The sequence below is a fragment of the Abramis brama genome (assembly GCF_963993115.1).
Source record: "Abramis brama genome assembly, chromosome: 8".
NCBI lineage: Eukaryota > Metazoa > Chordata > Actinopteri > Cypriniformes > Leuciscidae > Abramis > Abramis brama.
The window spans coordinates 41,505,951-41,519,273 of NC_139970.1; the positions used below are offsets into that span (position 1 = coordinate 41,505,951).

At 35.8% G+C, this 13,323-nt stretch overlaps 1 protein-coding gene across 3 annotated transcripts in view; it reads right to left on the minus strand.

Annotated features, from left to right (window-relative positions):
• slc4a10b (solute carrier family 4 member 10b) overlaps positions 1–13,323 on the minus strand; it is an 81,081-nt gene that overhangs the window by 37,474 nt on the left and 30,284 nt on the right. For all 3 annotated transcript variants that reach the window (XM_084121361.1, XM_084121363.1, XM_084121362.1), the window contains 4 exons: positions 10,799–10,942; positions 7,548–7,686; positions 5,891–6,051; positions 1,972–2,160 (listed from right to left, as the gene is read on the minus strand). In XM_084121361.1, the coding sequence (XP_083977487.1) occupies positions 1,972–2,160; positions 5,891–6,051; positions 7,548–7,686; positions 10,799–10,942 (633 nt within the window). The remainder of the gene's footprint in view (positions 1–1,971; positions 2,161–5,890; positions 6,052–7,547; positions 7,687–10,798; positions 10,943–13,323) is intronic.

Below are 13,323 nucleotides of genomic sequence, written 5' to 3' on the forward strand. Positions count from 1 at the left end.
ATATTTTACCAGTCGCATAAAAGTAGCTCAACTCTTGCTCAACTACAATCATATAATTATGATGTTTTGAATACTTTTTTGAAGATTTTCTTAGCATTTGTGCAACAAGGAACGCATTTTATCCTTCTTGTGAGTTGCACAGTGAATCATGGGAAATGTTGTTTTGTCACCCAATAGAATGCAACAATCCTATTCATTTTCTCCATATGGGAATTGGTTTGAATGATAACAAAAACCATCAGAGACACACTTAATGTCAGGTGCGAGGTTGTTAATCGATGGTATTTGCTTTCGTTGAAGCCATCAGCCTGCATTTCAACTTAATTTTTTGCAAAATCATGTTTAAAAGCGAAACTCCTGTTGAAAAACTAAATCCCCCATGATTCTGCAAAGAAATCTCCACCAGAAAATCGTAACAAGCAAATCACACCAAAAAACTCTTTTGTGCCGCCCACTCCCCCGAAACACTGCAAATGACAATAATCAAGTGTGCCACATCGTTTTCCACATGTCCTCCACCATTTAAGACGTTTTTTACCACGTGCAACCTATTCTCTGAGATAACCACCTTTACATGTTATGTTTTAGGAAGCACTACAGCAGAAGGGAAAGTCTCTGAAGTTAAAAGTTGCCTGGATCCAAGCCGTCCTCTCGGTCCGGGCTGAAGGTGGCGGTGGGGTTCTTGTTTGGGTGTGTGGATGAGGAGGATGGAGGAGGGAGAGGTGAAGTGATGGACACACTGGACGAGCAGCACAGAGGCCAACATGGAGAACAAGATGAGACCTGCCCATCATTCCCATCTGAAACAACTGATCGCCACAGAGAAGACTTAAAGAGATGAGATGAAGCGCCTGTCAGACACACACACACACACACACACACACACACGACAACACAGACGCTGAAACTCTGAGATGGTGGATCTGACATTTCTAATGAAACCAGAGACAACAAACAGTCAAATTAAGCAAATCACCAGAGTTACTGAATTAAATGCAAGTAAATAGCCTAAAATATCTCTCCATTTGTGTACAGAATACAGAAATTGTGTGTATTTTGGGGTTTTTGCATTTGAAGATTTGTAGGTTGTTTGAACATTGCATATTGTTATACACTATCGTTTAAAAAAGTTTGGGGCTGGTAAGATTTTTTAATGCTTTTGAAATGCTTACCAAGGCTGCATTTATTTGATCAAAAATACAGTAAAAACTATTATTAATAACTATTAAATTAGCATAGTTTCCTATTGTAATATGTTTTAAAATGTAATTTATTCCTGTGATGCAAAAAATTTATTTTCAGCATCATGATCCTTCAGAAATCATTCTAATATGATGATTTGCTGCTCAAGAAACATTTATTGTTATCATCAATGTTGAAAAAAGTTGTGCTGCTTTTAGTGGAAACTTTGATGTATTTTTTTTTTCAGTATTCTTGACAAATAGAAAGTTCAAAAGAACAGCATTTACTTGAAATAGAAATCTGTCACTGTTTAAAGGTGGGGTATGTAATTCTCTTTTTTGGCCATTTTTCAAAATCACTTGAAATCCTATTCCTAACCCACTTACAGCCACTGAGTTAGAAGCACTGAAATGAAAATTAAGCAATTTAATCATCTGTGGAACGGGCAGGACTAGAAAAACTCCAGCCAATCATTTCCAAGACCACCTAGAATCATTGGACAGTAAGTGCGTCAATCAAACGGTCGTACCATACCCCCCTCCCCCCATCCCCCTCATGTTCTTTGAATGGGTGGAGTCAAAGGAAAGAAGGTAGGACCATTTGAGTTGTGTATTTTCAAAATCTGCTGGCCGTTTTGCAAATCACATACCCCACCTTTAATGTCACTTTTGATCAATGTAATGTATCCTTGCTGAAGAAACACACTCATTTCGTATTATCTGACCCCAAACTTTTGAGCTGTAGTGTGTATCATTTGAGTGTCATCCGCAGAATCAGACAAATGAATACCGTTTTTGTCGGTGCAGTTGGACTCGGACTGCCTCTTGCCGATATCAGCGAAGGAGCGGACGATGGGAATCCGATTGGCCAGTTTCTTCTGGTTCTGATGATGATGCTGCTTCAAAAGAGCCTCTCTGACCTTCCTCCTGACATCGTCTTCAAGATGCCCAGCCACTTCCTGTTGGTCCAGAACCATATCTAAGAAATTCAACACACAACATTACAAATGATCAGCAGCAGATAAGAAGATAATATTGCAATATTGAACTAAAAACGCATTAGTCTTATTATTTTCCCTTTTATTAATAAATTAAAAAAATTAAATATATATATATACATACAAAAACGATTTAAATCTATCTATCTATCTATCTATCTATCTATCTATCTATCTATCTATCTATCTATCTATCTATCTATCTATCTATCTATCATTAATCCCTCTCTCTCCATATATATGTTTACATATACATATATATTTATATATATATATCAAACTTAACATCACAATGAAATTAGTAGTTTTGCAATCATCTGATGTCATAATCTTCTTTTCACATGTTTATTGTCATTGTGATCTGCAGTGTTATAGAGCTGTCAAATGGTATATTCAACTTCTTATGCTCCACCAAAGTGTTAATTATTCATTTCAAACCTGAATAATAAATAGAGTGATGAATTTCTAAAGGCATGAATTCCCCGCAAGGCATGTGTCTGGCCAGTGCTGTCTTGATATACGGAGCTAATGTGCTCTTTAAATGGCTAATCTATGCTAAATGTTTGGCAAAAAGCTCATCTGTGCCCATTTTGCAGATGTTCCTTGAACTCTGCATCAGAAACTGACACTGATGCTGATGACAAGCGATGGAGCAGCTGCTCAGAGACCCGTCTCATGTTTCTGAAGATGCAGAACAGCTTTGAGAAATGCAAAAATTCACATGCTTAAGAGAGTGAGAAGGTGCAAACGCTGTATAATTCATGACTGACACTAAACAATAAAGACAATGCATTTCCACAGCACAGTCACCTCTTGATGCTTGTTCTATCGCATTGAACCCACAGTACATGAAATATATATAATGTTCTTTGAGGTCCACTTGTAATGTAATCAAGATATTTACATCAAAAATCATCCTATTTTCTATCCTTTTTTGACCCTCTCTTTGACACAGTAAACGGGCACTGCTAAGTTGGGTAACAGTTTTTCATATTAAAATAATTTTCAACGTCCGCGCTACACGTGTGGAATTGTTTTGAAAACTTACGATGCTGAAAAAATGGTAACCGGTGAAATTCAGCCATACATGTTTGAGCCAGAGTCTGATTCTGAATCAGAAGAAAGCAAACCTACACCTCAAATACCCCAAAAAAAATTTCAAAAATACTCCAGTCTACGACAGCGTGGAAATTAATCATCTTTTATTCATATTTATTCCTTATGCATTTTTGTGAGGTAGTATTGTATTTTATTAGTGTTGAAATGCAGACGCTACAGAAAGTGTTTATCTTGTTACATAGTTTAACATCTCTATGGTTTTTGGAGAAATCCTGTTTTTGCATGAATCAGTGGGCGGGGCTTAAGAGGCAGTGATGTAGAAGTGGGCGTTGATCTGATTCTGCAGAGGCGGCCTTTTGTTGCACTATGATGTCATACTGAGACAAAATCCGTCATTTTGGAAGCTTGGTTTTCAATAAAAGCCATTTTGGGACAAAGAAGGAAGTTTTCAGTTCTGAAACTTACAGGGTATTTTTTATAGTACAATGACCTCTTACATGTCAAAATATCAAGGAAATTTACTTAAAGGGATACTTCACCGATTAGCATTAAGCTTTGTATTAGTAGAAACCCGGTAGATTTTGGAATGGCCGTGCTTCCCTCCCTCATGTCACCCTGAGACGAGAGATTTCTGTATTGTGTGTCTGTAAAAAAAACTCAGATGACGCAAAAATCATCATTTATCGTCATCAGAGGCTTTTCTGTCCAGAGGCGAGAGACTCCAGCCAGTAGGAGGAGCTCGTCCCGCATGTCTTCAACCCGCCCATAGGGGGATCTCACGATAAAACGCCGTCTTTTCAGTTTCCAGTCGACTAGTAGCCTAGCTGTATCATTTCTTCCGATACTGCCCTCTGTAACCGGTAGGCGTGGCTTGGGAGTGTCCTCGTAGGGCAGCGAAGCAAGTGCATTCTGGGAGTTGTTGTCTTTCATCCACATGAGCCAAAATTACATTTTCTGGCTTTTCTCAGTCTAGAAGGCACCAACTTCTAAAATAATTTCACATTTCTACTACATAAATGACCCAATTTAAATACACATTCATCTTTCCAGCGGTGGAATATCCCTTTAAGAAATATTCAGAGAAATAAGTCTCCAATATAATGTCAGTATTTTTGCTACTGATCTTCTTCTATATCCAACTAAATATGCAACACTTTCTCAGGCTCAACTCATGAAATATTGATGCTGAGAAGCTAAACACTAAATCTTTGTACATACAGGTACATGTCAATTACCTGAGCTGTAAACACTGAGAATCTGTACACACGTCTTACACCAATCCCACAGAGATTAAAGTGTTGAACTCAGTTTAAGGTGTTCCTCGGAGGCATACGAGCGCTGGCACATCCACAGCCTATTACAATGTGATAATTTGACAAGGGAAGCTCATTTGACCAAAGATGGTAAACATTTCACCGGAAAGAATAAAAGAGTGAATCTCACGGAAACATGTTCAGGTCACAGTTCGACTCACAATCAAAAGAGAAAAACAACCAATTAAATTTTACAAAAAGAAAATAAAGCTTTTTTTTGTTGTGGTATGTAAAATGTTGCATGTAAAATACAAGGTTACATGGGTCAAAAACAATGAAAGCAATAATAAAAACAATGCAATACAAAAAATATTAAAAATTTAGGTTACGATAGTCCACTTTAGACATTCTACTAACTATAAGTAACTTTGCAACTACATGTCAACTAACTCTCATTAGAGTATTAGTTTTGGGTTAGCAGAATATGTTTACATGTACTTGCAAAGTTACTTATAGTCAGTACTAATCAGCACTATATCCTACTAATACTATAATGAGAGTTAGTTGACATGTAGTTACAAAGTTACTTATAGTTATTTGAATGTCTAAAGAGGACTATCTAAATAAAGTGTTACCAAAATTTTAGGTAAATGCGATTCATCACGATTAATTACAGAAAAGTGTTTGCTTTTTTAATCAATTGGCAGCACACCTATTTTTAAGATCACTTTTTATCCCTTTACGTTTTCTCCAAACTCTCATTACATAATGCATCCGTATGTTTTGCTTTTACGTTTTCCTAGAATTATAATTAATCTCAATAATGAGAATCACTTTACTCTACATTACTGTAATTTTTACTGTATTAAAGTAAAAATGTTGTACTACAATGAATTTAAACTAACTTTTAATCAGTGTATATTAAAGAAAAGTTCAACAAATGTTGTATAAATAGTTCACAATTAGTTTTATCCGACTCAGAATTGGATTCCCTTTGTTGCATTAAAGGGAATTATTATGGATTATTTGGGGAAATGTAATTCAATGCAAACATTATCCAAAAAAGTCTCGATTTTTTCTTTATCATTTCCATTTTTGTTATGGATATTTGGATTAAATGTGACATAGAAGTGACAGATTTCACCATGTTTTTATAGCCTAATGGAATCAGTTCTATGATATATATATATATTTTTTTTTTGCATTTCTTTTAAATAAAACACAAAAAAAATCGTATCTACATTCCTCCTCTTTTCCAGCTTGCTTCCTAACCTAGTTGTAAAATAAACATGGCATTATATATTATGACAATTGTTGGCTCCTTGACGAATTGCTTTGTTCCTCTCTTGTAAGTCGCTTTGTGTAAAATGCATAAATGCACAAGCACAGAAAGCTGTACCTGCGACCTCCTCCAGAGAGCTGGCCCTCATGTCCAGCATGACGGTGCCGTTGATGATGCAGCTGCGCAGCTCGAAGAGACTGTGCAGAGAGAGCGTGGCCACGTACGGTTTACTCCAGCGCTCACCACCGTCCTCCACGTCCTCTTCAAACTTCAGCCACCTGGACACAGTTAAAACAATCACACCTGCAGCCAGATGACCAATGCATGTCAGAGCTGAACCTTCACATGAAGCTCTCGTTCTAATCCAGAAGAATCAAAATATTGTGCACAAGCCATCCGTCCTTTATTTCATGTGTCAAATATGCCCGTTTACAACTTGAGAGCACTATGAACTGTCATTCAGTGTTTGCAATGACAAGCAGGAGAAAAATTAATTAATCCTTTTTTTTTTTTATGGTATTTTTGCCCTTCTTTGTAACCCTAACTGAATAAGTAAATGTGAATAGATTTGTGTTGTTTCATGTGAATATGTCATATTTTTTGGATATAAAGGACTACAATTTACATGTTGTCTTTACTTCATGAAGACAAAATAAAAATAATTCCCGTGCTGAGTGCACTTGCATTTAGAAGTGATGCCATATGACAATGTAGAAACCATCATCATCATTTTAAGTGCTGTATTTAGCCTTTCTGTTTTATCACACACACACACACACACACACACATTACACAACAATGGTTCTTTATATAACCTCAGCTCTCTTAGACTAATGCCGCTCTCAACAGATTTAATGCATCACTCATGCTTTCAAAACATATCAGAGCAGCCAAGAATCAATCTCTGAGAAACGCTGAACATTAACACATCATGTCAAAAGCCCCCCAAAAATACTGATTAATTATTCGTGGGCTAAAAACAGATAAAGATGTAGTAGATGGTGAAAGCACAAGCAAGTCAAGTTCTTTGAAATGTAATCTTTGCATTCATTATGTTGGTTTCATGCATTTTTGAAAAACATCTATATCATTTTTGACCAAAAAAAAAAAAAGAATAAATTATTCTAGATCTATGTAATAATTAAGTAAAAAGTCATAAAATATTTTCCTTAACACCTGGAAAACTTCTGGGATGTCTTGATTATCAAGCTTTAAAAAAATCAGTAATAAAATCAGATTTCACAAAAAATACTTTTATGCTTTTATGACATAAATATTAATACATTTTTACTTTTTACTATGATTACGCCACTTTTTTGCGTAATAAAATCATTGAATAAAATCAGGATTATAAAAATTATATTTTAAAAACTTGCCACATGCACTCTAAACTAGATTTTTAAAATACTTTTCATTTTCTCAGACATCCTGATTTGTCGTTAACCCATAAATGCGCATTAAACGACTAAATGTGCATTCACTCCATGTCAGATTTACCATAATTGAGAGATTCTAACATGTAACGAGCATTCACGTCCTCGTAATTACAACTTGGAAGCTGGGAATTTTCAAAGAGCTCTAACTCGTACCACCTGACCACTGCAGATTAATTTATTTAATTAATAAAGATTAATTAATAGAAATGCATAAGACGTGAACAGCTCTGAGTAGAACGTCATGGCTTGTCATCTCATAATTATGCGGTGAATGCAGCATGAATCCAGATATGACTGGTTGAGGTGATATCACATGATCAAGTCACATGGGTCAGTACCTGGCGGTTTCTCTCCACTCAGCATCCTCTCCATCACGGAGGCAGATCTCATCCAGCTCAGTGAAGAGGTCATGTGGTATGTGCTCTTCATCATCATCCTCAGTGCCCAGCAGGAACTGAACCCTCTGAGAGGGAGTATCTGTGACACATTATTTCAGGTTTTTTTTAATAAACCACTAAGCTCAGTCGTAAAGGTCACATGGCTAAAATAGTCATACAACATCAGCTAAAAAAGCATCAGAGAGCCAAAACAACACAAGTTATGTTGACAACAATACACCACAGGGAATAATCTGGACTCGTCACTGTTGAGTCGTCATGATGAGCTGCTAAACGAGCGACACACATTCGACTGTGAGCCTGTCCGGATCAGAGACCACAACAGAAAGACAGCGCACATCAAAGAAGCAATCAAATAGGACAGACCGTCAAAGAGAAGAAGAAACGATGAAAGGGAATCAGAAAGAACAGAAGACGACATCAAACAGAAAAAATAAAGAAGGATATTTGATTTTAGAAAATACTGACATTTACAGCTCAAATGTGTTGGCCATTGTTAGTTAATGTTAGTTAAAGGAATGGTTCACCCTAAAATGGGAAATAAAGTCTCATTTACTCACCCTGGTGTTGTTCTAATGGCCCTTCTTTCTTTTTCGGACCACAAAAGGAGAAATGTAAAAAATGTTTTTTTTAAAACAGATGCAAAAGTATCAAAGAATGATCCCATGAAACACATATTCCACTGTAAAATCTGGGCTTATTTTTGTTTCGTTTTTTATTAAAATTCCTTTCATCTAAATGGCATGAGACTTTGTGGCTTTTCCTACTCTTGCTACTTCATACTTCAATCCAATAAAATTGTTAAAATTTGTTATTATATTCCTTTTAAAATAAATCCAAAAGCAAAACATGCTAAAAGAGCTATAAAAGAGAGTGGAAATGGCGAATGAGCTAATGAGTGATCCTCTGCAGCCACCTACTGGTTATAGTGGTAATTTCATGTCATTTTCATGTTAAAAGTGTTTGTTTTCCACCAGGTGACAGAAATCCTCCAATAAAGCCTGGCACATTTTCCATGTTATCTCCATGAATGAAAATGATAAATGTAGATCTTCCTTAAAGTTAATTTTACTGCACAAATGTAGTAAAAACAAACAAACTTCAAAACATTACAAAAAAAACATTTTACCCACAGGTGACTGAGCCCCCCAATATTGAAATCCTAGAATCTCCCCTGTTATATTCCCAGTTGTTCTGGGGGTTTATAATAGGGTTTGGTGAAAAACAAAAATAAATTGTATGTATAATTTAACGAAAATCCTGATCTTGGCCGTTGGTCTTCTGTGTGTGTCTGCGTGTTCGTGAAACTCTATCAGTGCTGCAGTTCACTCCGACTCACCCACAAAAACACACAAGTTATGAGAAATCAAGATGGATAAAAACACCACATGAAACACAAACCATGTAACTTCTTCTCTGAGGTGAATATTTGAGCTGTGTTCGTCGTAACAAGAAGTCATTGCGTTCACATCTGCCAACTGTCATTCTCATATTTCCGGATATATTCAACTCAGTGAAGACAGTACACGGATACTTTTATTGGGATTTCTAGGAGTTGTATTACATGTCGCATTTATATTCATCTTGATTTCTCACAACTTGTGTGTTTTTGTGGGCGACTCGGAGTGAACTGCGGCGCTAACAGAGTCTCACGAACACACAGACGAGCACAGAAGACCAACGGCCAAGATTAGGATCTTTGTTTAACAATGCATTATATTTCTGTTTGTTTTTCACCAAACCCTATTGTACACCCTCAGAACACTTGGAATATACGACACGGTTTCATGAGACCATTGCCTGATACTTTTAAGTGTTTTTTTAAAGCTTGATGCTGGTCGCTATAGACCAATTTCGAGCCGACGTCACAGTTACTAGTGGCAAAACAAAAGGAAAACTGGAGGCGGCCAATACAAACCAGCACAGATTCGGCTACATAATAAGGAGCTTAAATTATTATTATTGTTATTAAATGTCATCTTGTTGTGTTGTTGGGTGCAAGAATCGACGCAAGAAAATTTATCGCATAATGTTTTCTAAATGATTGTGATTATTTGTGAATCATCTATGATTGTATACATTGTTGTGATTGATTGTGACTAGACTTTTTGAAGAACCTGGTAAGAAAGGGTAATCAAATACATAGTGAATATGCTGTATCTGGAATTTTTATTTCTAGAAAATATTCACATCGTTAAAATTGCCCCGTAATGTCACTCTTTACATTGTTGTCTTCTGTCTGGCCATGGCGCTGGCTAGGCAGAACTGCGGATCGTAGGCTACCACACAAGTCTTGTACATGACCATTTAGTTATAGGCATGTAAAGATTTATATACCCTCAGTTTCTCTTTACGCTCAGTTTCTCTATCAGGTAGGTGTAGAAGTCAGGCCACTCAACCGGAGGTAGTGTTAACGTTAATCCTGTCAGATTAATCCTGAGCATGTACGGGTCAGCCAATCTGGGATGTCCCTTAAAATTAACTTTTGCAAATAACAATCGTGGTCCTGGACAGTGAGTGACGTTGCACATTAAGACAAAATCGGATTTTCTCCAGTCATTATTAAAAAACAAGCTAACAAAACTTGCAAACTAACGTTAGTGAAGTGGCCAGGGAGATCGTTCTGCCGCCACATAAGCCCCGTCCACAAAAAAAGTCACCATGTTTTTTCCAACTGAAAAGGGGTCTATTCACTGGCATTATGTGGAGAGACCAAAACATTTTTTACAGTACATTTTTCCTTTTATGATCCAAAAAAGAACAACATACTGCATTAGAACAACACCAGGGTGAGTAAATTATGACTTTATTTTAATTTTAGGGTGAACTATCCCTTTAATGCATTAATGACCTTAATGTAAAGTGTTTCCGTATCTTTGATTTGTTTTACAGGACAATCTAAACATGCTTAATTCAAGATAGATTTGCTTGAGATGCAAAAGGAAATAAGAAATTAAATATGTATCAAATTTAACTGAGCTTTTGCTGAAAACAAGCACACAAAAAAATCTGGCAAAGAAAAATATTTGTTCTTACCCCATTGATAGTTTTTTAGAAAACAAAATGAATGTCTTAAGTCATTTTGTATCTCAAACAAATGTATCTAAGAATGTTTAGATATCTGTACTGAAAAACAAGACAAACATACTAAGATAATAATTGCATGCATTGAAGAAAGGATGGAGTGTTACTGTATGAAGGTGATTCTCGCCCGTCTTCGACCCCTGAGTCTCTCTCCTTGCTTCTCTTCCTGTGCCGGTGTCCGTGATGCCGATGGCGTCGGTGGGTTCTTCTGCCCAGAGGAACATGAACACCGATATACAGAGTCCTGTGACCTATTGACCAAAAGCAAACAGACAGGGACTCAGAGAATGTAAAATCTCCTGTATATTAAATAAAAAATGTTCTGAGGCCCTTTGTTAATTAGGATTTTTTTCAACAACAGTGATAACATTCACTGAAATGAAACTTCATACAATTGGAACATACTAAATGGTCTTATATTGAGCATTAAAAAAAAAAATACTGGGTAAACTTTTTTTTTTTTTTTTTGCAATATTTTCCAGCAGCGAATGAAATGCAAGTACACTTATAATCAATATTTTACAGGGTTTTTTTATGTGCTTTGGTACTATTTTCACAAGTAAAGTGTACATTTTCAAAAATTATAGTACTAATATCACAACAGAAAAGTGCATTTTTTTCAAACATTTCAGCATGTTTTCAATTGTGTTAGCACAAATAACTCTTTCATCTATATAAATGTTTCATTCACAATAAATGTCTTTCATAATGCCATTACTGTCAAACGTTTGATTTTCATCTGTTCTCGCTCAGTTTAATACATTTGTCTATTATTTAATCCAACTGATCTTAATGGTTAATCAATGAATCATTTGGTTCATCTATAGATTTCTATAGATACAGATTCTATAGATATAGTTTCTACTTTGTTTGCAATTTTTGCAATTGAATAATTGAATATTCAATAATTGAATATTGATATTTGCAATTCCAATACTGATAACCAATTGTAACAAATTCTTTTTACATCATACGATTTATCTTAGATTAAAACCACTATGTTCAAAGTGTGTGTGTGTGTGTGGTCTGGTAAACTCATGGCCCCACAAAATATCCCCACAAAGATGGCAATATCCAAAATCCCTGTCCTTGTGGGGGCATTTTATTGGTCCCCATAAGGAAAACAGCTTATAAATCATACTGTGTGTGTGTGTGTGAGTGTGTGTGTGTGTGTGAGTGGGGGGTTCAGAGATACATCAGAAGAAGGGAGACAGATGGCATCAAATACGGCATTTTTACATTAGAGTATGAATGTCATGTGATACTGTAAACAGATTACCATGGTAGAGACCGCCACATTACTGTAACTCACCCTTCATCTGTAAAAGTCAACTACAGTATTCAGTCATATGCACAGTGAAAACATTTACTGTATTTCCAGCAAACTCTGTTCTATCACAAAACCTCATGGCCGTTTCATAACTTCATACCTTTTGATAACACATTAAATAGATACCATTACAAACATTATGGATTCAATTACACAAGTTAGGTAATGTAAGTGTATTTTTAATGTGCATTACTGTAATTATTTCATCAACAATGGGAATTTGAAACATGTATCTTGCATTGTTTGCTGTTAAATGAATTGATTGTTAAAAGTACTAAATTAAAGAAGATCATACTGTTGTGTTTCGGTGATTAAACCAAATGTTCTCATTACATATTACAATAATCTTGTGTTTGAAACGATGATTATGTCGACTGAAATGTGTATCACTAATGAAATCATGGGATCAGGTTTTGAAAGAATGACCAGCTGGGTAAACATGTGAAAATGTACACCTTACTTGTGAAAAAAGTACCAAAAAACTTACTTTTATTATTAACTTAAATGTTCATAATCAGATGGATTTTTTTTTTTTACTTTTTTACTCGTCACTTACTCCGTTGCATTGCATTATGGGTTTGTCTTTTCCATAAAAGATACGTGCAGGTCTGCTTCAGTATTCAGCCAAACGAAGGTGTTTTAGAAGGCAGCGTAATTATGCTGTGGCTCATTTAGAATGATTATCCTACGTAATTATGAAAATACAATTATACAATAATTATACGGCTGCCTACCGTTTGGCACGGATGCTAAACATATGATCCCTAAAATTGCTGTTATTAGGTTTTAAAGTGGAATGTAAAGTAGAGACCTTGCAATAGAAAAATTCAGTTTACCAAACATACTTAACCCGTATTTACTTCTCTTTTCTGAACAATGCTAAACAACGGTAATCACTCACTGTAACTGCATTTGAATGATTGAGAGGTCGAGACAGCAGCATGACTTTAATTGCTGTGAAAACGTAACATCTGTCTGTCTGCTTAGTGCTTACACACACACACACACACACACACACATGACATATATAGACTAATGCTAACCTACAGACAGATCTTCCTCTTCCTGGCAGTTAAATATGGCTCTAAAAGGGAGCTGAAAGCTGGATAAAATGAGGCTTAAATTACATCATAAAGTTGTGTTTGAATTACATAACATTATGAGAAGGACTGAATGCATCGACCAGCAATGGGAAACGGCTCAATGACACAGGCTCATATATCGATTTCTAAAGCTTTAGACTTTATAAGGTTGACCACTTGTGTTTACAAAGTCATGATATTTAAAACTCAAGATGATGCT